General features: G+C 60.6%; 1 protein-coding gene across 4 annotated transcripts; it reads left to right on the top strand.

Moving 5' to 3' along the window:
• The first annotated feature begins 3981 nt into the window (after window positions 1-3981).
• On the top strand, window positions 3982-24701 carry LOC111149095 (SH3 domain binding protein 2). 4 transcript variants are annotated; one of them, XM_022506011.1, is made up of 13 exons: window positions 3982-4019; window positions 14320-14459; window positions 15333-15435; window positions 16832-16949; window positions 17233-17303; window positions 17780-17868; window positions 18081-18149; window positions 20385-21039; window positions 22282-22393; window positions 22656-22711; window positions 23030-23111; window positions 23923-23982; window positions 24184-24701. In XM_022506011.1, the coding sequence occupies exons 2-13, from the start codon at window positions 14324-14326 to the stop codon at window positions 24319-24321; spliced, it is 1689 nt and encodes a 562-aa protein (XP_022361719.1). In that variant the 5' UTR covers window positions 3982-4019; window positions 14320-14323; the 3' UTR covers window positions 24322-24701. The 4 variants fall into 4 exon arrangements, with proteins under 4 accessions (XP_022361719.1, XP_022361717.1, XP_022361720.1 ...); XM_022506009.1 differs by lacking the exon at window positions 3982-4019 and adding an exon at window positions 6178-6432; XM_022506012.1 differs by lacking the exon at window positions 3982-4019 and adding an exon at window positions 11514-11593.
• Window positions 24702-25350: the final 649 nt, after the last annotated feature.

Raw genomic sequence — 25350 nt, 5'->3', positions numbered from 1 at the left:
AGGCTCGGTTCCTAAGGAGGCCAGCCTGGGGCTGGGAGCAGGAGCTAGGCCCTGTCTGGCTAGGGAGGCAGGCTAGCTTCCAGCACCAGAACCATCTTTTGGAGCCTTCTCCGCCCCACAGCAGGGCTTCTCACTTAGTGTAGAGAGTCAGTGTGGCATGACCTGAGCACCGTGGCCCGGGAAGGCCAGAGGTGGAGCAGGCTAGGTTTGGGGAAGTCTTACTCTCTGTTGGTTCCTCATCTGGCCAGAGGTTAACTTGTGTCCGACCTCAGAGGAGATGATCTCTCTGTTTCCGTGTCTCCTGACAGAGGTGCTCTGCAGGTCTTCTGGCCGACCACATCCCCTTGACCCCTGGGAGGGCAGCGGTGGCACTAGGCAGCCTTACCTGCCTCAGCGTGGCCCAGCGGGTTCTCGGGGTGTGAGGGGGCATGGTCTGACCCCACTTCTGCCTTGTCAGGGATGGGCACCAGGTTGGGAGAAGTCCCTCTGGGAGGGGTCCAGGCCCTGTTTGATGGGCGCCGAAACCCCAATACTGGGCATCTATCATGAAGCCAGAGGCCCCCCTGCGTGCTTGAGACAAGACGAAGGGTTTAATTCAGCAGATGAGCCCTTGAACTAGGTGCCATGAAGACTCGGGGGCCCCTAGCCAGTCAGGGTAGGTTTGCAGGCGTTCATACAGAGAGATCACACCCCCGCCCCCCTCCCTGCCCCACCTGCTTTGTGCCAGGCACCTTGCAGGAGATGAACACAGGGAGGGGCTGTCCTTGCCAGCTGCTGGAGAGAGAGATGAAGGGAGGGGCAGTCTCCCCTGGGCGCTGGGCAGGGGTCCCAGTGTAGCCGGAGGCCTGAGAGAGAGAGAGAGAGAGAGTGTATATGGGTGTGTGTGTGTGCGTGTGTGTGTGTGTATGTGTGTGTGTGTGTGTGTGTGTGTGTGTGTGTTCGCTCCCACCACTACAGGAGTGCAGCTGGGAATGGGGTCGGAGGTGGGCAAGGAGTCTGGAGTGCTCAAGGATCCAGACCCGTTGGGGTCGGGTGGGGAGGTGTCACCAGCTCTGAGGAGGACGGTTGGACAGAATGCTCCCCTTTCTAGCATGACCATGCTGACGGAGTTGCCAGCAAAAGGCCAGCGACCAGAGGCCTCTGAAGTGTCCCTCCTCACCAGCCATGCCAGGTGGTCCTCGGGACAACACTGCACCAGAGCCGTCAGCCCCACTCCTCAGAGGAGGAAGCAGAGGCTCAAAGTGGGCCACAAGTTTCGGAGTCCCTAGGGATACCTGTACGGTCTCTGACATGCTCTCCTGCCTCTCCGGGGTTGCCGGGCAGCCCAGGAGCCCCTGGCATGGGCAGGACTGAAGGCCTGTCTCGGGGGTAGCACTCCTGGGTCAAGGCTGATGAGAGGCAGGCAGCCTCTGCGGGCAGCAGGCTGGGAACTTGGTGGGAGCGGGGAGGGGGGGGGCGCTGGCGACGGGGCCCACACATCAGTGCTCTGGAGAATTTTTTCTCAAGTGATTAAAAGGTGCAAACTTGTCTGTGTTTTGATGAACTGAAGTGTGAATCCTGACCCGCCTCTGTTGGCTCTCAGACTCAGTCTGAGGCAGGAGTGTGGCTTTGGCTAGAGACAACGCCAGTTAGCACTTCCCCCAGACCCAGCCTGCCCCTCACTATGCCCACCATGCCCGCTGCCCAGCTTGGGAATGTTGGCAGGAGGCAGACACGCCTGGCCTGGGAGAGAAGGACTCCGGGGTGCTACAGGGTCTTCTGTGGGGACACAGCTTGGGCGCCAAGTGTCCCAGAGCAGAAACCCCAGCCCTGCCCCTAGCTTGGCCTAGAAGCCCAGTGCCCATGTGGGCAGCTGGGCACGGGGCCTCTTTCTGTCCTTCCCTTCATTTCCTTTGCCCTTGGACACACAAGTGGCTGGACTGCTTCCTGCCTCTACCTTGGGTAGCTCTGAGAAACTCCTGGGGCCTGTCTTTCTGGGGACACTGGCAGGCTCTGATTGGTGACTTGCTCTGCGTTTCACAGTCGTTGGTCTTGAACACCAGCTGCTTGTCAGTCAAAGGTCATCTCCCCAAGGAGAGGTCCTGGGCACAGGTGGGCCTCGGCTGTAGCCTACCCTGGACATCGGTTCTCGTCGAGGATCCAGTTAGCTCTGGGTCACAGTTCTTCACTGTGGCTCTGAGGGACGGTCTAGGCATGTGCTAGTTAGACCATGTCAGGGCGATGGCCCTGTGGGTAGACGTGACTTTGAACCTATTGGTCCATCCATCTGTTTTTTGGGCCTGCCGTGGGCCAGGCACCAACCTGGCTCTGGGGATGTGGTGGGAGCCAGGCTGATGGGGAGGGCTGGGGACATCCGTGGGAGGGTATAAGACTATGCCACTGACGTGGAGATTTCAAAGGGTGTGCTGTTCTAGGTGGTTCTGTTTTCAAAGGATGAGGGAGCATTAGTCTGCGAGTGGAAGAGATTGCACATACTGGGAATGGGGCATGAAGGTCCAAAGGTCCAGGGAAGGAAGCAGGGCTGGACCCTAAGTACTTGGACTTGGGCCAAGGAAGGGCTGGGCAGGGGTGTGGGCCAGAGGCTGAGGCAGGAGTGGGCTTAGCAAATCTCGTGGGTGGGAGCTGGAGGTGGCATCCAATCCTGTGCTTGGGAAGGGTGGGGGTGGGGTGGGGGAGTTCGGCCTGGAGGAGGGCAACCAGCTGGATGCCCAAGGCGAGGTGGGGGGGGGCAAGGGGTGGGACTCTCCCCAGACTGGGTCTCTCCCTGCAGGACACACCCAGGACTTGAGATGAAGTTGGTCCTGGGAAAGGGCTTTGGGGGGGGGGGGCGGGCTGTCCTGATGTGTAATAGTTTCCTAGGGCTGCACTAACAAAGTCCCATACCTGGGATCTTCAAACGACAGATGTTTACTCTCCCAGAGTCCTGGAGCCCCAAAGTCTCAGATCCAGGTGTCACCAGGACCATGCTGTCTCCCCAGGCTCTGGAGGAGGGCCCTTCCTTCCTTGCCGTTTCCATCTCCTGGTAGCTGGGGGCATCTGTGGCGTCTCTGGCTTATGCCCCCCCTCGCCTCAGTCTGCCCCTTGGGCTTCATATGATCTTCTCTATCTGCTCTTCTCAGAAGGACACGTGCCGTTGGATTGAGGGCACTTCTGGCTAATCCAGGATGAGATTCTTAATGACATACACAAAGGTCCCTTTTCCAAATAAGGCCACATTCACAGTGTCTGGAGGCTAAGACTTCGACACAGCTCTTTGGGGACCCCCATGTAGCCCATTACACCAGGTGACCCCAGCATGGCCCTGCCCTCCACACCACCCACTCCCTCCACCTGGTACACCATCGTGGCTGCCTTCTCTGGAAGGCAGCTTTCAGCCCCAGGTATGGAGAGAAGGGAGAGGCCAGAAAGAGGAGTGGGTGTGTGGCTGGGGGTCCAAGGGCTGGCTCTGGGCAGACCCAGGCCCTGCAGGGGGAGCTGATACAAAGCATCTTATTTTGAGATCTTGAGGTTTTTCCCAGTATGGTCGCCAGCCACCGTTCCCTGAGCCCAGCAGGCCCTCCTTGACACCTTCAGTGCCTGAAATGCCCCAGTGGCAGGTGGCAGGCGGGCCCCGGGGCGGGCACGGGGGCCCAGGGTGCCTACAGGAGAGCAGGGGTTAGGGTTCCTGGGGACGTGGTCCCATTCCTCGCACCTCCGTTGTCTGCAGTCAGCCTGGCCGGTGCCATCCTCCCGAGCGGCCATGTCCTCGTGAGCAGCGTGGGTCTGGCCCCGTCCTCCTGAACAGTCATGTCCTCGTGAGCAGTGTGGGTGCAGAGAGGACCAGCCTCGTGGCCGTGAGCACAGCGCTGAGGCCAACTCCATGCCCAGCTGCAGAGGGGCTGTGGTGTTGGGCGTTGGCCTTGCCCCTGAGCAGACTGAGGACCCCAGGAACCCAGACTGAAAGCTCTCCCTGTCTCTTCCTTTTTCAGGCTGACCCTTGGCCCCTGCCTGGCCCTGCTGGCTGGCTCCCACCCACCGTGGTAAGTCCTAAGTCTGGGGAGGTGGAGGGGTCCCCAAGACAGCACTTTGAGGGGCTTGCCCTTGGGAGGGGAGGAGCTGCAATTTAGGGAGGGCGGGGTAGAAGACAGAGCCGTCTGATGCGGGGATCCCAGCCCTGCCCCAGCCCCACTTGTGTTGCTGCTTGGATGCTGGTGTGCGATCAGTTCCATGGCTGTTTCTACACCCTGTAAAAGGTCATGGCGCTGCCATTAGTGGAGAGCGCTCTGTTTTCAGGAATAGAGATGATAGCCTGATTTGCTGCAAGGTCAAGTGCTGCCTCAGGAGGTAGGAGGGCAGGCGGGGAAACTGAGGCCCAGGGAAGAGGTGGAGCAGCCCAGAACTCTGACCTCAGGCTCCCATAGGGAAACTAAGCCTGGAGAAGGGGCCAACATGGATCTGACCCCCATGGGGACACCAGCTGCTGCCTTGACCTCAGGCCTTCTCATCCATCCCTCCTTCTGTCCAGTGAGGGCCAGTACATCCCAGGGAGAGCTGGCTGGCTCCTGGTTCTTGTCCTGGCCAGTTCTCACCCCCACGCCTGTCCCCAGTCTCCCTGGGCCTCAGCCACCTTGTTGCCCACCCTGGATGTTGCTCTGAGCCCTTGTCCTGTCTTTGACTTCCTCCCCCCAGTCCCTCCCAGCAAACTTCACCTCCTCTGTCAGACCTGCCTGCCCCCCCAGAGTCATCCCCTGATCTACCTGCTGGGCCTGCCACCGTCTCTCCACCCCATAGCCCCTAGAGGCCCTCACCCCAGCCCAGAACTGCTGCCCTGCCTTGTCCTGGCTGGATCATGACCCAGGGGCTTCTCACCTGCTACTTTATCTTAGCCCTCAGCACCCATTGCCCAGACGGAGAAACAGGCTCAGAGGGGCTAAGTAGGTTGAGGCCACATGGCCGGCATGGGATAGAGGTAGCTGAGTGTCCAGTGTGTCTTGCTCTGAGGTCCTCTCTCCTCCCTGGGCAGACTGCAAAGGGGAACAAGGGGAAGAAGCCCACCTCTAAGCCTCTGTCTGTCATGGCCACCAGTGGGCACTGAGGCTGACTCAGGCGTGGGGAGGCTAGGGTGGCCGTGCCCAGCCACATAGCCTAAGTTCCCTACCCTCCAAGAGATAGCAGGCAGTCTGTGACCCCAAACTGGGCCCTGGGGGCATGACAGCCTTGGCAGGGGTCTGGGTCTGTGGACAGAGTAGGAGTGGAGGCCCCCCAGCCCGGGAGCTGCCCTCCACCAGAGCCCCAGTGACAACTATGCGGGGGATGGCCAGGTGCCAACATGGTCGATCGTGCCGGGCACACCCCAGGAAACTTACTGGATGAGACAGTTAGTGACTCTCTGGGGACCCCGTGGTCTGGCCTCTCTAACCCTCAGCTTCTGCTGTGGGTTTCATCGAAGAGTGCCCCTTCCTTTGGCCTCCTGTCCTTTGTGGGATCCCAGCTCCGGAGAGGAGAGGCAGGGGATGTGGGGGCTCAGCACCAAACAGCCCGGCCTTGCCCCCCGGCTCCCTTTCTTGGCTGTGGGTCTGGGCAGGGGAGGAAGCCCGCCTTGGTGGGGCAGTGTTGGGCTGGGACAGGCCCAAGTGGGACCTGGGGCAGGTCCTGACACTGGTGGAGCCACAGAGAGGGGTGATCACTAGAGGCATGTGAGTTCAGCTCTGCACAGAGGCTGTGCCAGGCAGGAGAGTGGAATTGGCCTGTGGAAGAGGAAGGAGGGAGGGTGAAGGGAGATGCATGCGCCTACGCTGGGAACCTAGTTCCTCAGTCCGATGTTGGTGTCAAAGGGCAGAGAGGTGGGGGGAGTGAGCTCCTTGCATGGGGTGTGAGCACCGGCTTCTTGGTGGGGGTAAGGGCTTCTGGGGCCAAGGAGACAGAGTCTGGCTGTGAAGGGGCTTTGGGGGTTTGCTGGAGAGAAGCCGAGGTGGCCATGGGAGTGTGTATGCTGGAGGACCAGCAGGGAGATTCCTCCCAGGGCACCCTGGGACCTGGGGCACTGGGTCTCTGACCCCATATGGGATGGGAGAAGGGTCAGCTAAACCCCAGCCGGCCAAGGTGCAGCCCTGGGTTTCAGCTGGGCCTTGGGACCTTAGAGGGTAGAAGGCAGGAAGTGCTGGCTAGCCGGCGCTGTTGGGAGGACCCGGCAACAGGAAGTATTGCATGGGGAGGAAGCCCGGGCAGCCGCAGGCCCCAGAGGTAGCTGGTGGCTGTCAGCAGGAGGGAGCTGTGGACCCCGGGCAGTGCTCAGGGACATGTCGGGGCATCAGGCCTCCCCTGCCTGGGGGAGGCAGGCTGCCAATCTGCCCTGTGACCCCTGAGTCCCATGGCCTCCTGGGGCCCTAGGACACCTGCCCCTAGCCTGTCCACGGACAGGAGCAGAGCCATGTGCTGGCAGACTGCCTTCAGGTTAGTGGGGCAGCCCACGGACTGGGTGCTTGGGAGATGGCCCTGGCCCCGTGTTTCCAGTACGGCATGGGAGGCTGAGCTCTGGACTCCAGAGCGGACAGGCTCCAAGGAGAGCCCTCAGAGCTGGGTGGGGCACAGTGGGAGCCCCACTGCCCCCCACCATGGGCTGCTCAGCCTGCAGCTGGCAGGGAGCTGGGGGCCCGGGTTGGGGTACGCCTTCCCATTGTATATGCTGGCGGGCTGGCCTAGCCTTTGGGTCCTGTGTGTGTACACATTGAGTGAGTGTGTGTGCCCGGTGGGGGGGTGGTGTGTGAGTGTGTATGTGTGCGCATATGCTTGGGGGTCTGGCAGGGAGATGAAGGGCTGGGTGGGCTCTCCTCATGAGGCCCAGTTCATTCCCCTTCCCTCCGGCATGGCTGGTCACCGGCTTCCGGCCTCTGTAGGAGATTTTTCGTTTTGATTCTCTTATGGAGAAAGATTCTGGAAAGACGAAGGCAGGGAACTGAGAGGGAAGAATGGATGGGCTATGTGTGTGGTGCTGTGAGCCCACCGGCCCCTAGGGCCTGCCGGGTGCCAGGCTGGGGGAGTGCCTGTCCCTGGCAAGCATCCCCCCACCTCCCAGTGTTTACTGACTGTGTAACTTTGGGTGAGTTACTCAGTCTTGCAGGCCCTCGATGTCTTCATCAGTGGTGCGGGGGTGATGCTGACGCACACATCAGGGGGTGTTGGGATGATGACATGGGCTGATCCATGAGAAGCACCGAGACTGGCCTATAGTGAGTGCCCGGTGCACTTCTCCCAGCCCTGCTGTTATAGTCTATAAAGTAGGACTAAAGCACCGGGCCTGTGGGACTTAAGGACCTGTCAGGTGGGACTTGGCCCCGGCCCATGCAGGGCTGGGTGGCGACAGTGATGTTTCTGACCTGTGCTGGGGCTGCCAGCCCAGGGCCGGGGGGCACCCAGCAAGGGTCTCGTTAGCCTCTGGAGGCCAGGTGTGTGCGTCTGCTTACGAGGGAGTGAATGAGTGTGTACCAGTGGGAGTCCATAGATATGTGTGTGAGTACATAGTGTGCTTGAGTGTGTGTGTGGATGAGTGTATGTCTAAGAACAAGTGTGTGTGAGCACGTGTCCAAGTGTGTGTATATGTGCCTCTGTGTGTGTACATGTGTGTATATGTCTGTGTGTGTATAGGTCTGCATGAGTGTGAGTGTGTGTGTGTGTGTGCATATGTGTCTGCTTGTATGTGTGTCTGTGTATGTGTGTGTGTACAGGTCTGCGTTTGAGTGTGTACATGTGCGTGCATGTGTGTCTGAGTGTGTACGTGTGCACGTATTGGTCTGCGTGTGAGTGTGTACGTGTGCGTGTGTGTCTGCATGTGAGTGTGTGTGCGTGCGTGTGGCTGCATGCATTCGGGGACCCCAGCCCCACTGTGCTCTGCAGTTTGGGACCGGTCTTGTCACCACTGACAGGAACCCTGATTGTGGTCACACAAAGTGCCAGCTCCCTCACCACAGCCAGGGCTGTGTCTGCAGGTGTGAAGGAGGAGAGCCATGGGAGCTCGGCCTCCAGGTCCCCTGCTTAGCTCTCGTGCACAGGCTCACACCCGTGCACACTCATGCACACGCTGGTGTGCACACTATACCCTGCATGTGGGCCGTGTGGGTCCCACGCACAGCCCGTCTGAGCATACTGCCTGCAACTCTGACAGGGTGTGGAGCCTCAGGGCACATGCGGGCCGGGTGGGGGGTGACCACACGCTCTGGGGCTTACAGCCACATGGGGGGTGGGTGTGATCCACCAAGCGACAATTGGTGGAACTCGAGGAGGGCTGTCTCTGTGGGCCAGTGCAGTGTCACCCACCTGCTCGCCCCCCTCCCTGTGCTTCAGGCCTCCGGGCACCCGGACTAACCTCAGCTTGAAGAGAAGGTCCCAGGTGAGCGAGGATCAGAGACCAGAGAGTGCCCGAGGGTCTGCCGTCCCTAGTACACATCCTGCGCACAAAGACCTCGTGCCTTCTGGAAGGCCCCACGGAGCCCAGCAGCCACCACCATGTCGGCCACCTTACCGCTGACCTTCGTGTCATCGGAATCCTGCCCAAGAAGGCTCCTGTGAGCTGCAGGGAACAGAGCCACTCCCAGTGGCCAGCTCACTGGGTGGCCTCGGTCCCCTCCTCCATAGAGACAGATGCCCTGAGGGTTGTTGGGCCGCTGTGAGGACAGGGCTCTCTGTGTCCACTGTAAATGAGAGGAAGCAAAGGCTCCCTGGAGGACAGGCCTGGTGGGATTTGAATCCAGGCCTGGAGCACTCTCCTGACAGGTCCCACCCAGGGGGGCTCAGCAGACAATGCCCCCTCCCCCGGAAGCACACTAAGGGGCCTCCACTGCTGTGTCTGTCCCTGCAGAAGAAGGGACTGACGCTTCCTGCTGATGAGCCCACGGGATGAGTGAGTGGACTTTGACCATCAGGGTGCTGGGCGACAACACGAGCCTAGAGGGAGGTGGCCAGGGAGACCAGGCTGGCCAGGAGTGTGGGTGTTTCTTGGGGACTCCCCTCAATTTTCCCGGGCACCAGTGGAGTTGGAGTCTTTGAGCTGGACTGAAAGTCCCCAAAAGCTGTGTGGTCACCTTGGCCAACATGGCCCGTCATCACCCCTACCCTCAGCCACCATTTCCTTCCCTTTTCTGTTCCAGCCCGGCCTGGCACTGGGCTCTTGGTCAGGTGCCAGACCAGCTCATGCACTGGTGCAGGGCAGAGCTGGGTGGGGCGGGAGGCTTTAGGGACATCAGGATGGGTTTTCCCTCAGATGGTCTGTCCTCTGGAGAGGAGCTGAGCATATTGGCATCTGTCCCTGAAACGAGGACATTCCTAGGAGAGGTGAAGTTGAGCACAGCCTAATTCTGTCACCACCCACCCTCCCCACCCAAGGTCCGGCTGGCCGCCCAAGAGCCCTCATCCTGCCCACAGAGAGACTGCGGTCAGGCAAGAGTGAGGCTCTCACGGGCCTATACTTGCCTGGCCCCTGAGCTAAGCCAGAGTGGGGCTCTAAATTCCCATAGCTCCTCCCCTCCAATTTCTTCCAGGTGCAGTGTGAGGAGGAGTGGGTTCCATCCCTTCATACTGCAGCTGCCCCTGCCCCAACAGACACACCAGGTCTCCTTACAGATTGGGGAGGATGCAGTATGGGGGGAGAGGGCTATATTTTGGCTTTCTGTGCCTTCCCGGCAAGTGCAGTCCCTACCACCCACTAGAGTCAACATTCTGTGCCTCCTTTGGGGTTCCCTGGGTGCCCCTCTGTGCTGGGCCTGAGCTGGTGAGGATGGGGGACAGTAACAAGCTAGTGTGGTCAGTGTTACCTGGGGGGAAGGCTGTGTTAGCCCCATGGAGGGACATAGGAACCCCTAGAGGCCAGGGAAAACCACCTGAAAGAGGGGACACTTGTGCTAACCCTCATTTCATTTTTGGATTGTTCGCTGCTAGTATCATAGAAGTATGAATGGTTTTTGTGTATTGATCTTCCTGCTAACTTGTTTATTAGTTCTAATCACTTTTTAGTAGGTTCCCTGGTATTTTTTCTATATGTAATCATCTAAGTTGTGAGTAGTCTTAGTTCTTCATTTCCAACCTGGAGACCTTTTATTTCTTTTTCTTGCCCAATTGCCTTGGCCAGCAGCTCTGGTACAAGTTAGATAGAAGCAGCAAGAGCAGAGTTTTCCTTGTCCCTGCTCTTAGGGGAAAGAGTTCAGTCTTTAACCATCGAAGATGATGTTGACTGTGGGCTTTTCATAAACACCCTCTTACCATGTTGGGGAAGTTTTCTCCTATTCCTAGTTTGTTGAGTGTTGTTCCTAGCAGGAAAGATTGTCAGATTTTGTCAAATGCTTTTTCTCTGACTGTTGAAATAATCGTATGGTTTGTCTTTTTTTTTTTTTTTCCTTTCTGGTATGATGTATTACAATCATTGAATTTTAAGTGTTAACCTTGTGTTCCTGGGATAGAGCACACTTAGCGTGGTGTAGAATCCTTTTTACAAGGTGCTGAATTCAATTTGCTAATATTTTGGTGAGCATTTTTTTAGAGGGGGGAGGGAAAGAAGGAGAAGGGGCAGAGAAAGAGAACGCTAAGCAGACTCCGTGTCCAGCACAGAGCCTGACATGTGGCTCAATCTCACAACCATGAGATCATGACCTGAGCTGAAATCAAGAGCCTGACACTTAACTGACTGAGCTTCCAGGAGGACCTTGGAGAGGATTTTGGTGTCTACAATCATAAGAGTTATTGGTCTGTCGTTTTCTTGTGTTGTCTTTGGTTTTGGTATCAAGGCAGTGCTGGCCTTATAGAGTGAGTTCCTTCCTCTTCTGTTTTTGGAGGAGTTAACTATGAGTTGGTGTTCATTTGGACCAATATTTGGAGGCTAAGTTAGTTTAGTTGCCCCCTAAAGACACTGGAAGGCACTGCAGGCAGTGGAAACTGGGAGCTGTAGCCTGGAGGTGGTGCTTGGTGGTTCTGGGTCTTGGATTCAGGAGCCATGGGGTCTGGATGGCACCGGTCCATGGGAGGTGGAGGGCAGGAGGACAGCCTGCTGGGAAAGCTCCATGGGGGCTGTCTCTGGAAAGGCCAAGTGCACATGATGAAGCCCTGGAGATCTGGAACAGAGGTGATGGGAATGGCATGTGTGGGTGGGGGAGAACATGCTGAGTGGAGGTGATGGGGGAGAGAATGGAAGCCGGGGAGGAAACTGAGACAAGGGGTGGTGGGTTACTGCCCAGAGGTGGTGGGGAGGAGGACAAGCAGGGGGGCTGGGAGGAGCAGGAGGAGGCAGTGGTCCTGAGTATGCTGCCAGGGGAGGGATTGGCAAGGGCACTGGGAGCAGAGGCGCACAGGTGGGACAGAGCCTCTCCCTGCAGTGGCAGGCGGCACCCAGAGCCAGCCTGAAGTGGAGGCGGGGAAACCAGGAACCAGTGCTGCGCACAGCTGCACAACTGCACAGCTGCACAGCTGCGTGGGAGGACAGAGCCCCTGCCCCAGCTGGCCCAGCTGACCCGCAGCCTGTATGCAGGAGGGAGATAGAAGAGGCAGAATGCTTGGGGGGCCGGCAAGGCCATCACCTACCTTTGGCCAGCCTGGGGTTCTCCTGGGAGAGGAGCCCACATCTACAGAACAGGTGGGAACTGCCAAGGACTGGACGTCTGTCTGGCTCCTGCAGGAAAACCCGGGGGGTGGAGACCGGTGGCGGCAGATGGGTGAAACAACCTGCCTGAGAGGGGGCGGGAGGACCCACAGACCCAGTCGGAGCCCCAGTGGCCGCCAGCCGAACCAGCTTCACCCCGGCCACAACCCGGGGAGGCCGGTCCGCGCTCGCCCCCGTTTGCGGAAGCGCAAACGGAGGCCCAGGGAAGACGAGCCCCTCTCCCGAAGGGGCTGGCCAACCGGGGAGCCTGGCGGGCTCCGGGCCGCACTCAGACGTCCGCGTCGCGCCCCGGAGCCGCTGGGGAAACTGAGGCCCCGCGCGAGGGGAGGGAGCGGTCCGCGGTGGGGCGCGGAGCGCGGGGTCTCCACCTGCCGCGCCCGCCCCGCCCGCGAGGGGAGGAGCCGGCGGCCGTGGGGCGGGGGGCGCGGGGGCTGCGGCGGCGGGGCGCGCGGCATGGCGGGCGCGGGGCGCGGGCGGTCGGGCTGGGGCGGGCGGGAGGCCGGCGCGGGGAGTGCCGGCCCGGGGCAGTGTCGCTGCGGGCAGGGGCGGCGGGCCGCCGCGTGGACGCCGTGAGTACCGAGCCCGGAGCGCGAGCCCCGCTTCCTGGGGGAACAAAGGCGGGCGTGGGCCGGGCGGGGCGCGGGGGTTCCGTCCCGGGCAGCAGGCTCCGGGGGGCCAGGGCCGAGCCTTTGTTCCGAGCCTCGGCTGTGGGCGGGGGCCGGCCCGGGGCTGGTTGGTGCGCTTGGAGCCGGAGGGGGCAGCCCGGGCCCTGGAGGAGGTGAGCCTTTGGCGGAGGATGCTGGCTCGCCAGCAGCCCAGTGGGGGTGGGGTGGGGTGGGGTGTGTGTGTGTGTGTGCGTTTTGGGGAACGGGGTCTGTAGTGGCAGGAGCCCCAGGGGACAGGGCCTCTGTGTCTGACCCTGGCTGCAACACTGGTGGCTCAGTGGGACAGGGACCACACTCCCGGTTGACACTCCGAGTCCACTGGGCCCCAGGAAGGATCAGGCACCAGGGTTAGTGGGGGCAGGCACAAGAGAAATAGTGCCTCTGGGCGGGGTTGGGGGGGTAGTCTTGAATATGAGTAGGCATTCAGATGCCTCACAGAAGAGGGGACTGTGACATGATCCCAGGATCCTGGGGTCGAGTCCCACATTGGGCTCCTTGTCCAGCGGGGAGCCTGCTTCTCTCTCTGCCTGGCACTCTGCCTGGCACTCTGCCTGCTTGTGCTCGCTCTGACAAATAAATAAATAAAATCTTAAAAAGAAGAAGAAGAGGGGACAGTGAACCTGGGTCTTGAAGGATGAATAGGAGTTCTTCATGTGAGAAGAGGGAGTGGTCAGGCATGCCAGACAGAAGCCAGGGTGGAAAAGAGCCTGGCATGTTTCAGGGAGAACGGCTAGGATGAGCAGGAGGCTGGATGGGGAGCAGGGGAAACAGGGAACAGGGTGGATACCAGTCAACCCACCAGAAGGTCATCGTGGCCACTGCCAACAAGCATGTGCTATATGTCAGGCTGTGTCCACTCTGTGTCCCCACTTTACAGCTCCAACAACTATGGCCTAGGGATCCCCCAGAGAGCTGAGCCAGGGTGGGAACTAGAGACTCAGGGCTACTTGCTTTCCTGCTTCCTGGTCTTAGGGCCTTAAGAAAGGGTTGGACAGAAGCTGGCTAAAGGCAGGCAGGAGGGGCGCCTGGGTGGCTCAGTGGGTTAAAGCCTCTGCCTTCGGCTCAGGTCATGATCCCAGGGTCCTGGGATCGAGCCCCGCATCAGGCTCTCTGGTCAGCAGAGAGCCTGCTTCCCCTCCTTCTCTTTTTGCCTGCCTCTTTGCCTGCTTGTGATCTCTGTCAAATAAATAAATAAATAAATCTTTAAAAAAAAAAAAAAAGGCAGGCAAGAGTGGAGAGTAGGGCATTTGGGGCCATGTCCCTCATCCCTTCTCTGCTAAGGGGATGGAGAGGATGCCCGAGGCCAGCCCTGGCCCCTGTACCTTTTTAAAGCCATTATAGTCACCTCCCCCTGGAAGCCCCCTCCCTGGCAGGCTCCATCATAGGCTGACCTGGCACACAGACTTGGGGTGGTTATGGCATTAGGCCTGACTTACCTGGGCCGATGGTTTTTTGTTTTTTTTTTAATTTATTTATTTACTTCTTTATTTTACAGAGAGAGAGAGATCACAAGTAGGCAGAGAGGCAGGCAGAGAGGGGGGAAGCAGGCTCCGTGCCGAGCAGAGAGCCTGACGAGGAGCAGAGATCCCAATGAGGAGCGGAGAGCCCGACGCAGGGCTCGATCCCAGGACCCTGAGATCATGACCTGAGCTGAAGGCAGTGGCTTAACCCACTGAGCCACCCAGGTGCCCTGGGCCAGTGGTTTCTTGAATTTATTCACTGCTATCCCCTAGCCTCCCTGTGGGGCTGTTAGTTCGGCAGGTTTGTGTGTGAGTGAACCAATGATAGTGAAGGAACACGCCCCGTTCTCAGTGTCTCTGGGGCTCAGGTGTGTGGCCAGATAGACCAGGTGCTGACCAAGTGGACCAGGTGGCCCTTTCTTTCCCTGGGGTCCCACCTGGAAGCTGGTTCCCTACCCCTTGCTGCCTTGACCCTTTAGGCTGTCTCCAGGATCTCGGTGGTGTATCCCCCAGCCAAGCCATCTAATGTCCCCCAGTCCTGGCTGAGACATGTTTTCTTCTCCTTTTTTTGCAGCTTCATGGCGGCCGAGGAGATGCATTGGCCCGTCCCCATGAAGGCCATTGGTGCCCAGAACTTGCTAACCATGCCTGGGGGCGTGGCTAAGGCCGGCTACCTGCATAAGAAGGGTGGGACCCAGCTGCAGTTGCTCAAATGTGAGTCCTCTGGGTGGCAGGGAGCATGATGGGACGGTATGGGAATGGGCCTGAGCCCCAGCCCTGTGGCCCCACTGCCCTGTTGGACCTCTGTGGGCAAGCAACCTGTCTCTCTGAGCCTCTGCCCAGACATGGTAGGCCCTCCATTGTTTTCCTTCCCTCCATGGTGGCCAGTACCCCCTGGGGGACCTGAGTCAGCCTCCTCGTTCCCCAGGACTGTGGGATGACTTGGGGTGCTACTGCAAAATGGAGATAGGATGGGCATTTGGCACATGGTGCTTCATCTGCACCAGGGGCTGGGGGCCTTCGGTGGCCTGGTGTGGTACACCAGGTGTGGTACAATGTGGCCTTGTTCCATCCCATGGGTGTTCAGTGAGTTGGTTGGTGACTTGGTCCAGCTGCATGAGGCCAAGTCTCTGGTCCCTAGGACAGCGGGTTGGCAGAGAGTGGGGGCCCCCAGGTCTGGGAGATGCCCAGTTGTCAGGACATTGAAGGTCGAAGAGCATCAGGGCTTTGCTTGTCACTCTGACCATGCATGAGCTCCCCATGCTATGACTTCTGGCCCTAGCTTTGTGCTTCGGTGGGCCAGCCTAGGTTGTCAGGTCTCCGCCTGCCATCGGTGTGGCCAGGCCTGCCTTGGAGGGTGGTGCTCTGGGGCCTGTCATCCTGCCTGTGGTTTGCTTACACTGGGCCTCACAGTGGGCTCCCTGCAAGGAGGCAGCAGGCTAGCCCAGCTCCCTCCCCTTTCCTTTAGTGGGGTTCCAAGGCAGGAGGACTGCCCTGAGCCACCCAGGGCCTCTGGGATAGCTGCCCTGTGGGATCTGCCCAGCAGCCCCCCAAGACTCACCTCTGCCCTCGCCCTGCCACCCTCAGGGCCGCTGCGCTTTGTCATCATTCACAAGCGTTGCATCTACTACTTCAAGAGCAGCACGTCTGCCTCCCCGCAGGGCGCCTTCTCTCTGAGCGGCTACAACCGGTAAGTGCCCCGTAAGTTCCCGGTAAGTGCCTGCTGCCTGCCATGCCCACAGTGCCCTGGCCAGGCCTGTCCCTCTGTCCTGCCCACCCCTATGGAGGGTCCAGGCTGTCTTGAGATGGCTCCCATCCCACCCTTTGGATCCTGTCCAGCGTCTCCCACTTGGTCTCAGCCTCTCCGGGGCCTTCGCGGAGGACCTGGGGCCAGGCCCGGGGGCTTCCTATGCTCTTCTCAGCAGAGGCTCCTGGGTCCCCATTTGGCTTCCACTCCCCTTCCCTGCTCACCCAGCGCTTCTCCTACCCTAGCCTCCTTCCAAGGTGCCAGGAACATACTTCACCCTGAGCCCTGCCTCAGGCCTCCCTGGTTTCGGGGCCTCCCAGGCTAGACCCAGCTCCTAGCTTTACATGAACGGCCCAGGGGCTGGGTCCATCCCACAAGTGCCTCTATGCGAATGGGCAGGTGGGTGCTGGGCCAGAGCCTTCTAGATAGGATGGGGAATGTTGGCAAGGAAGACCTTATTAGCCCCACCTGGGCCCACCCCATAGCATCAGGGGCCTGCAGAACGGGTGAAGTGTGACTCCTGGGCTCTAGGTCTTAATGTCACAGCATGGGCCCGGCTCCCTGGGACATGAGGTCGGTGTCTCCCAGCTCCCTAGGAGGGCCCAACCCCTCCTGTCTCTGAGCACCTAAAGGTCCCATGTCAGTCGCAGGACAGAGTGACTCAAGGTTGTGGCCACAGGCTCAGTGGGGAGGACTTGCCCAGGCGTCCAGCCCCATGCCAGACCTCCAGGCCAGCTGGGGCACCAGTAAGGAGAGGACGAGCCTAGAGCTTGTGGCTGCCAGTGGGCATCCATGGCTCAGAGCTCTGGGGTCCCCCCTTGTTGCCCTTGCCCTCAGCCTGGTGGAGGGGCATACCTGCCCCAGGTGACTAGCCCGGTGGGGCTCCCCCACGGTAGACTTTGTGATCTCGATATATCCTGGCGGGGGGAGTGGCCACAGTAAGTCATGTCCCCCCTGTGTTCTCCAGGATACCCCTGCGGGGGCATCAGGAGTGGGGGCAGGGGCTGACATGCTTGGGCCCCCAATAGGCAGGCCAGCCAGGGCAGGCAGGTAGCCTCCAAGTAGAGGGACATTGGTGGGTGGCGAAGGCGATGTGTCCTTGTTCTGCAGCCATGTGGGCTGCTGCTTCCAGGACAAGCTCCCAGACCCCAGAGCCCTGTCCGCTTGGTGCCTGGTCCTCGCCTATGCACTTCCCTCTGCCTGAAGATTTTAGAACTTTGACCTGGAGGATCCGCAAGACGGGCTGTCCAGACACAGCTGCGTCCTTGAGGGCGTGATGGGTGAGGGGTGCCAGGACCGTCAGGCTGACCGGGGGTGACCGCTGGCCCTGTGTCCTCAGGGTGATGCGGGCAGCTGAAGAGACAACGTCCAACAACGTCTTCCCCTTCAAGATTGTCCACATCAGCAAGAAGCACCGCACCTGGTTCTTCTCGGCCTCCTCTGAGGACGAGCGCAAGGTGAGCCTATCTGCGGGGTCGGGGGGCTGACGGGGCCACCGTCCAGGCACTGAGGGGATGTGGTGGGGATGCGTTGCCCCTTCTCAAGCCTGTGGCCTGGTACCAGCACCCCATGCTCAGGAGTCATCTCGGAAAGAGCTCTGAATGGGCTACAGCGGGGCCAGAGCCCCCAGAAGGCCACGGAGGTCGTCTCGCTGACCATCATGCAGGCCAGCCTAAGGAGGGGGTGGGTGGAGCCCTGCCCCGGGCCGCACGCACCCACCACACCCCCACTGCCCCACAGAGCTGGATGGCTTTGCTGCGCAAGGAGATCGGCCATTTTCACGAGAAGAAGGAATTGCCCCTGGACACCAGGTGGGCCTGGGCAGGGGAGGGGGGCCTGGGGCTTGGCATGTGTGCCTGCCTCCCACCTCTGGGGGCTTGGCCCAGGCCATGTGTCCGTGTGTGTGTGCATGTGCGTGTGTATGCACACGTGCGCACTCACTGGCAGTCTCTACAGGGCAGAGGGGACGTGGGGCTAGCCCTGAGGCCTGGCCCTGTGTGGTCAGGCAGGAGAGTGAGGGGGGCACCACAGTCTCTGGTTCCTGGGTCTGTGTTTCTCACCTGTGAGGAACTTCTCCGACTGTGTTTTTTCCTTGTGTTTATCTGTGGGTCTAGCTCTGTACATGTCCACGTGTCTGTGTGTGGTGTCTGTGCGTATGTCCATGGCTGTGTGTGTGTCTGTGCATTAGTCACATGTCCGAGGACATGTGTGTACGTCCATATGTGTGAATGCAAGGGAGATCCCCTGCCCGGTGCTCACTGTGCCCCACCCCTGCCCCCCACCTTAGTGACTCCAGCTCGGACACAGATAGCTTCTATGGTGCAGTCGAGCGGCCTGTGGACATCAGCCTATCCCCGTACCCCACAGACAATGAAGGTGAGGCCTGTCTCTGCACACCTGTCCCACCCCCTCCACACCTGGCTACCCCCGCCATGGGAGGCGTGGCTGGCTGTCTTCCCCATGCAGCCCAGGTCTGGGGTTCATGCCCCGGCTGGGGCCTCCCTGACCCTCGCTCCCAGTGTCCTGAGGGCCCCTGGGTGCAGCTGGGCCTGGGCCACCCTGTGTCTGACGCTCTATGTGCCTTACAGATTACGAGCATGAGGATGAAGATGACTCGTACATGGAGCCTGACTCCCCCGAGCCCATGGAGCCTGAGGGTAGGTGGGCAACCTCTGAGCCTGGGAGGCTCCTGGGGCTGGAACCCGGAGCAGAGCCCCTCCCAGACTGGGAGTACTGGCCTGAGTCCTGCTCCGCGGGGCCTCAGTTTCCCTGTTGTGGCCCAGGTATCAGGAGGACTGATCTGGCTGGCTCTGCTCACCGGCTCCTCCCACATCCAGGTAGCCTGGGGTGGAGCGGACAGCTGATTTGCAAATAAGTGAGGTGGAGGGGCCCACACGTGTGATGCTGAGCCCAGGGTGGCTCTGGGGTGGCGAGTGGGGAAGGAGGAACATTGAAGAGTGGGTGTCTCAGCTCCCTGGAGCACCTCTGGGCTAGCCTGTCACTTACCCACCTGCTTCCCCCGCCCTGACCTCCTGAAACATGTGGCCTGGCACAGGAGAGTGGCGAGTACCACGCATCACATATGTGTGTCACATACATGTGTCACAGCAAAGCATAGGGCCCGACGGGAGGACTGCGCCTCTGTCCTGCCATCTGTCTCTTCCCACTATCCCTTCCACTGTCCTGGGAACTTGGGACAATCCCTCTACACCTGGCCTCCCTGTTCCTCTGCCTGCTGTCCTTCAGTGACCTTGTTCTCTGCCCTCCTCAGCCCCTGTCATTCAAGTGCAGCAGGGGCAGGTCCAGCTCCCTTTCCTGCTCCTGGTCCCCTCCCTCTGAGGCAACAACCAGGAGCTGGGGGCCATGAGCCTCGATCTCCCTCCTGGCACAGAGCCTGTGGCTCCAGCCCATGTCCATCTGCCCTGCCCCTAAACTGTAGCCATGCGTGGCTAGAGATGAGCACATAGGGGCCTCAGTTTGTTCCCCACTGCATGCCCACAGACCTGCCCACACACTTGCTCTGAACCCTTCTGAGTCCCCACTCCAAGCAGGCTTTCCCCTCTCTCTCCCAAACATCTCTCACTCTGGTGACCTCCCCATTCTCAGACGCAGCAGTTAGCACCTGTGAATCTAGTTGTACGTGACCCGGGGCTGTATTCCTTGTCCCTCAGCTGCCTCGCTCAGCGCTGGGTGCCTTGTGCTCTGGGTCCTCTCCCACCTCACTCAGCCCTACACCAGCCCCTTAATGCCATCCACAGGAGATGGGCCATCCAGGACTCAGGCCTAGCCTACAGCTCTGGGACAGCCAGGGTCATGGAGAACCTGTCCACTGGCCTTTCCAGCCAGTGCCCCTCCTTGAACTCCAGACCTGCGCCCCGATGGCCCCACACACACCCTCGCCTCTCCTCAAACCCCAGACCTGTGTCCCCACGGCCCCCCACACCCTCGCTTCTCCTCGAACCCCAGACCTGCACCCCGACAGCCTGCCCCACACCCTCGCCTCTCCTGGAACTCCAGACCCAGGCCTGATAGCCCACCCCACACCCTTGCTTCTCTTTGAACCATAGACCTGCGGCCCGGCGGCCCAACCCATACCTTCACCTCTCTCTTAAACCCCAGACCTGCGCCCCGACGGCCTGCACCACACCCTTGCTTCTCCTCGAACCACAGACTTGTGGCCTGACAGCCCGACCCATACCCTTGCCTCAAACCCCAGACCTGTGCCCCAACAGCCCCCCCATCCTCGCCTCTCCTCAAACCCCAGACCTGCACCCCCACGGCCCCCCATACCCTCGCCTCTCCTCAAACCCCATACCTGCGCCCCGACAGCCCACCCTACACCATCACCTCTCCTCGAATCCCAGACCTGTACCCCGACAGCCTGCCCCACACCCTCACCTCTCCTTGAATCCCAGACCTGTGCCCCGACGGCCCGCCCCCCACCCATGCCTCTCCTTGAACCCCAGACCTGTGCCCTGACAGCCCACCCCACACCCTCACCTCTGCTCAAACCCCAGACCTGTGCCCCGACGGCCCGTCCCACCACCCTTGCCTCTCCTTGAACCGCAGACCTGCACCCCAATGGCCTGCCCCGCACTCTCTGTGTTCTTACAGCCAAGCAAGTACAGCCCTCATCTTCCTCCCAAGCTGCTCCTGTCCATCCTGCTCACCTATCTTAGTGGGAATAGCTTCCCGTCACTGAGGCGAAGTCCTCAGAGTCCCCCTTGCCTCTTCTCTCTCACCTCCACTTCTGGGAAGCTGATGGCTCCAGAAGCTTGTGGGGACCCCACATGGAGGAAGAATGAGGAAGGCCGGGGCATGGAGGTTGGTGGTGTTGGCCCAGCCTCCAGCAGGTAGCACATGCTCACTGACTGGGTCCCTTTGCTCTGCAGACACCCTGACCCACCCACCGGCCTACCCGCCGCCTCCTGTGCCCACACCCAGGAAGCCAGCCTTCTCCGACATGCCCCGTGCTCACTCCTTTGCCTCCAAGGGCCTGAGCCCCCTGCTGCCACCCCCACCCCCTAAACGTGGCCTCCCTGACGCCAGCCCAGCTCCCGAGGACTCCAAGAGGGACCCACTGGGCCTGAGGCGGCCTGAGCCTGGCCCCAGGGGGTCCCTGGCCCCACGGAGGATGAGTGACCCCCCGCTTGGCCCCCCGCCAACCATGCCCAGCCTCCGGAAACCCCCTTGCTTCCGTGAGAGTGCCAGCCCCAGCCCAGAGCCCCGGGTCCCCAGCCACGGGCCTGGTTCTGCCTGCAGCTCTGCCAGCATGGCCGCTGCCTCCTCCAGGAACTGTGACAAACTCAGATCCTTCCATCTGTCTCCCCGGGGGCCACCCACGCCTGAGCCTCCACCTGTGCCGGCCAACAAGCCCAAGTTCTTAAAGATGGTGGAAGAGGCCCCCATCGGGGAGGCAGCCAGGCCCAGACTCTTTGTGCCCCCTGTGGCCCCCAGGCCCCCCGCACTGAAGCTGTCCACGCCTGAGGCCACAGCCAGGCCAGTGGTCCTGCCGAGGACGGAGAAGCCACCCCTCCCCCACCTGCAGTGAGTAGACTGGGTGCCGGTGCCCCTGGGACCCCCTCCCCAATGGCTGGGTTCTTGTGTGGGTGCCCTGGCCTCCTCAGCTTTGGCACAGTGCCCACGATGGTTGCCAGGGAGCCGTAGCGTGAGAGCAAGATGGCTGCCTGATGGCCCCGGCCTGCTGTGGCCCTGCAGCCTCCCCTGCAACTGACCCACCCCCACCCCAGAGGAAGGTCCAGCCTCGTGGGTGGTGGGCCTGGGGCCCATTGCTGTCTGGGGAGCAGTGGGCAAGGGGATCTTTGGGGAAACAGGCCTCCCAGGGCCCGTGCAGTGTCAGGGGAGGGGGCTTCAGGGCTGAGCACCTGCTCTGGGATAGACGGTGGGGGGTCGAGGAGCTTGGGCTGGGAGCTGCTAGGACCTGGTGGGCCTCTGCAGGCCCTCCTGAGCCAGCACTGTCCTTCCCTACCTGGGGCTCTGGAGCCACCAGGGCTGCCTCTGTGCCCTTCCTGACTGGGAACTCGCCAGAATGCAGAGTATGTTGGTGACTTATCCTTGAGGTCTGCTCAGAACACTTTGTTCTTTATTGCCGGGCACTGTTGGGGGACTGATGTGTCCTCTGTTGGCACAGTGTCACTCATACCAACAACCTGTGGTTAGCGATGTCTGGGGCCCCAAACCACGAAGGTTCTGGGAGCGACGGAGGGAGTCCTGAGTGGGCACGCTAGCCCAGTACTCCCTGAAGGCCTATGACTCTGGCATCCTTCTCTCTAGGACTCTCAGCTCTGCTGCCCAAGGGAGGGTGCCCCATGATGGTTCCTGTTTCACAAGGGGCCACAGGGGTACAGACTGGGTCGGTTTGCCGTGAGCTATGGCCCAGCCCTGGCCATAGCCCAGTGTGGGCTCTGTCCGTTTGTATCACCTGTTCTTTGTGGCTTGGGGAGGGGTGTAACTAGGCCAAGGTCACAAAGCTGGTTAGCTGCAGAGCTGGGGCCCAGCCCCCCAGCCTGGGGCCTTCTGCAGTGTCCAGGGCACTTGCCTGTGCTATGACGACAGAGGAGTTCAGGCCCCAGCACCCCTCTTGCCAGCGGCATTGGCAGTTGTGAGCCCGGAGCAGGCAATTCCTATCGTCCCAGGGCGGTCGGCACTGGCCTATCTCAGAGCTCTCTGGTCTGGGCCTCTGACAACCATTGGGGTGAACAGGGGTGGTGGGTGGAGGGTGGAGGGCTGTGACAGTGATGTGCCCTCCTCTCCTTGCTCCCCTCCCAGGAGGTCACCCCCTGATGGGCAGAGTTTCAGGAACTTCTCCTTTGAAAAACCCCAACGGCCCTCAAAGGCCGACAGCACTGGTGGGGAGGACTCTGACGAGGACTATGAGAAGGTGGGGCCGGTGGGGGGTGGAGAGCCCAGCTTGCAGCAGTGGGTGGGAGGCCGGGGAAGAGCTGCTGGCCAGGGCGGCTCCTCACTGAGCATCTTGAGGGAGGAGCTGCCCAGGATGCCGGAGTTGTCGGTGGGGGTGGGGGGTGCCAGAGCACCGTGCAAAGCCCCAGATCTGGGCACAGGCTGGCAGCCCGTGGTGGGGGAGGGGCACTGGCTACAGGCACCACTTGGACCCTGACCCTGACCACCACTGGTGTCTCCAGGTGCCGCTGCCCAGCTCTGTGTTTATCAACACCACGGAATCCTGCGAAGTAGAAAGGTTAGCACCCAGCCCTTCTTTCTCCAAATCCTTGTTTTTCGCAGACATGTGGTCCCCCGCTTTTCTGTCCCCCTCACTTGCCTTAGTGCTGGGCAGTTGCTAGCACCCAGACATGGCTCCGAGGACAACAGAGGCCATGGACTCAGTCCCGGGGCTGGTGGTCACCCTGGGCGTGGCCCTCACACAGCCTGTTGCTCTTGGGACCTGTGCTGCCGAAGAGCAAGAAGACAGAAAGCCATACTGAGGACCAGGGCTGGAGGGTCCCCGTAAGTGAGGTCTGAGGACAGTTTGCCTGCTGACACAGCTGTTGTATTTTAGGCTGTTCAAAACCACAAGCCCCCAGGGAGAGCCCCAGGATGGACTCTACTGCATCCGGAACTCCTCCACCAAGTCGGGGAAGGTAGGTGCCCCAAGCGTCACCCTGCTGGGCTGAGGCCCCTGGGGACACGGCTATGTGGCGGCTCCTCTCTGCTCACACCCAGACGGACAGCCAGTGCGGCGCTTTGTAGTGCACACGCCCCTTCCCTGGGCGGCACTGATTGGGCATCTCGGCCAGCTCTCTTCTGGGGGTCTCTGCCTGGCAGCCACTGCCCCGTCTGTTGTCAAGAACTAAACACCGTTTGCAAACTGGGGGAGATGCTGGCCAGTCCCCCAGCATAGGTAGGAGCTTGGCAGGAAGCCCTGGGTATCCCAGACTCAGGTGGGCTGGGGGTTTTCAGGCACCTTGCAGGGGAGGCTCCCTGGGGCCGAGGGAATAGAAGTCGGCTGCCAGTACCTCTGCCTCTACGAGGGTGGCTTGTAGTGAGCCTCACTTTTCTGCTTCTTTTCCTTTGTTATTTATTTACTTATTTATTTAAGTGAGCTCCATGCTCAACAGCGGGGCTTGTGCACATGACTCCAAGATCCAAGATCACGAGTTGCACGGTCTACGGATGGAGCTAGCCTCTCTCTGTTCTGTGTGTGTCAGAAATGGTCCTAGGGTGAGCCACGCACCTGGTACTGCTTCTCGAGTCTCTCCAGAGGCTGTCAGGGCAGGAGCCCTGAGGCTGGGGTCTGCCCGTTTGGACCCTGCTGGCCATGTCCCTCCCTAGGTCACCGGAAAGGCCCCGGGACCCAGCCGTGTGCTTCTGCCTGCCCTTTGGTCCCTGTGGCCCATCCCCCAAGGCTGGGGCTGCTCTCCACTGACCCATCTGCTGCTGCTCTCCCTGCAGGTTCTGGTCGTGTGGGATGAGAGCTCCAACAAAGTGAGGAACTACCGCATCTTCGAGAAGGTGGGCAGGCTGGCCCCGCCCCAGGGCCCTGGCTGGAAGGGCACACCTCCCTGGGACTTGAGTGGGACAGGGTGGTGGGGGGGTGGCAGACACAGAGCTGACACAGGGCGGCTGGGAACTGGCCTGGCTATCGTCCTCACTGCTGACCACCCCCTGTCACGGGAAAGCCCCCCAGACTCTGCTTCTCTTTCCCCCGCCCAGGACTCGAAGTTCTACCTGGAGAGCGAGGTGCTGTTCGTGAGCGTGGGCGGCCTCGTGGAGCACTACCACACGCACGTGCTGCCCGGCCACCAGAGCCTGCTGCTGCAACGTCCTTACGGCTACACGAGACCCAGGTGACGCCGGCGACCCCTGCTGCTGTGCAGAGACCAGCCACGGGGGCCGTGACCCCAGGCCACGCAGATGAGACGGGCCCACTGGGGTGATGAGCCAGATGTAGCACCATGATCCTTCCCAGGGCCTCCCCAACAGATACCTTCTAGAATCTCACAGACCAGGCTCCTCTCAGCAGGCTGGGTCCCTGGGGCTGGGCCAGGTTCTGCTCTCCAGAGGATGGGGGGGCCGGGGGTGCTCTCCTGTGACACGTACCCCACCCTGCCCCAGCTCCCCAGAGCCCGGGGTCCCAGGACCAAGCCCTGCCTGGGCTTTGTGGACAAGAATTGTGGTCTTCCCCCCCACTCCCCAGCTCCCCCAGCACACTAACCCGGCACTGTGCTGGGAGCTGGGCAGGACTGGGCATTTGGGGCAGGGGCAGGGGCTGGTCCCAGGACTGCCACCCCCAGGTGGCAAAGACGCAGGCTCTTGGAGGGGCTGTTGATGTACAATAAAGCACAGATGACCTTTCCCACAGTGGCCAGGGTTTCACTGGGAAGGAGGGGAGGACCAGCCTTACTGAGTACCCACATCCACATCCAAGGAGAGACTCTTGAAGCTCAACTCCCAGGAAACCTACGAAGTGCTTGTCTTCAGGGCGCAGGCCAGTAAAGATCTTGCTCTGGGCACATAGCTAGGTACAGAACAGGACCCAAACTCGTGCAGTCTGGACTCAGAGCCTATAATCCGAGGTGACACGGGTCAGGTACAAGGCAGTGGGACTGCAGAGCAGAAAGGCCCTCTATCTACTGTGGAGTCATTTGCTAGATTAACAAATGGTTCCCTGGGGCACAGCCGGGCCCCAGGCCAGTGGAGTGTACCTGGCTGGGAGCTCCAGGAAGACTTCTTAGAGGAAGAAATGGCTACAGTGGGTTGGGAAGAGTAGGTCCTATGCAGACTAAGTGTGGGTGAGGATGGTGGTCCCCAGATGCCCGAGTCCTCTGGACAATGCCCAGCTCAAGTCCGGCCCTGACCGCCCCTTCCTGCCTGCCGTAG

Source organism: Enhydra lutris, unplaced genomic scaffold, assembly GCF_002288905.1.
Source record: "Enhydra lutris kenyoni isolate GAN:26980312 unplaced genomic scaffold, ASM228890v2 scaffoldscaffold21, whole genome shotgun sequence".
NCBI classification, from domain to species: domain Eukaryota; kingdom Metazoa; phylum Chordata; class Mammalia; order Carnivora; family Mustelidae; genus Enhydra; species Enhydra lutris.
This window is presented reverse-complemented; position numbering and strand designations above follow the sequence as displayed.

Coding starts and splice junctions, on each gene's coding strand:
- LOC111149095 (XM_022506009.1), top strand. CDS start 6,350: ATGGCCTCCTGGGGCCCTAGGACACCTGCCCCTAGCCTGTCCACGGAC. Junction 18,150..20,384: donor CGAGCCCATGGAGCCTGAGG/GTAGGTGGGCAA, acceptor TTTGCTCTGCAG/ACACCCTGACCCACCCACCG. Junction 22,394..22,655: donor CTGACGAGGACTATGAGAAG/GTGGGGCCGGTG, acceptor TGGTGTCTCCAG/GTGCCGCTGCCCAGCTCTGT.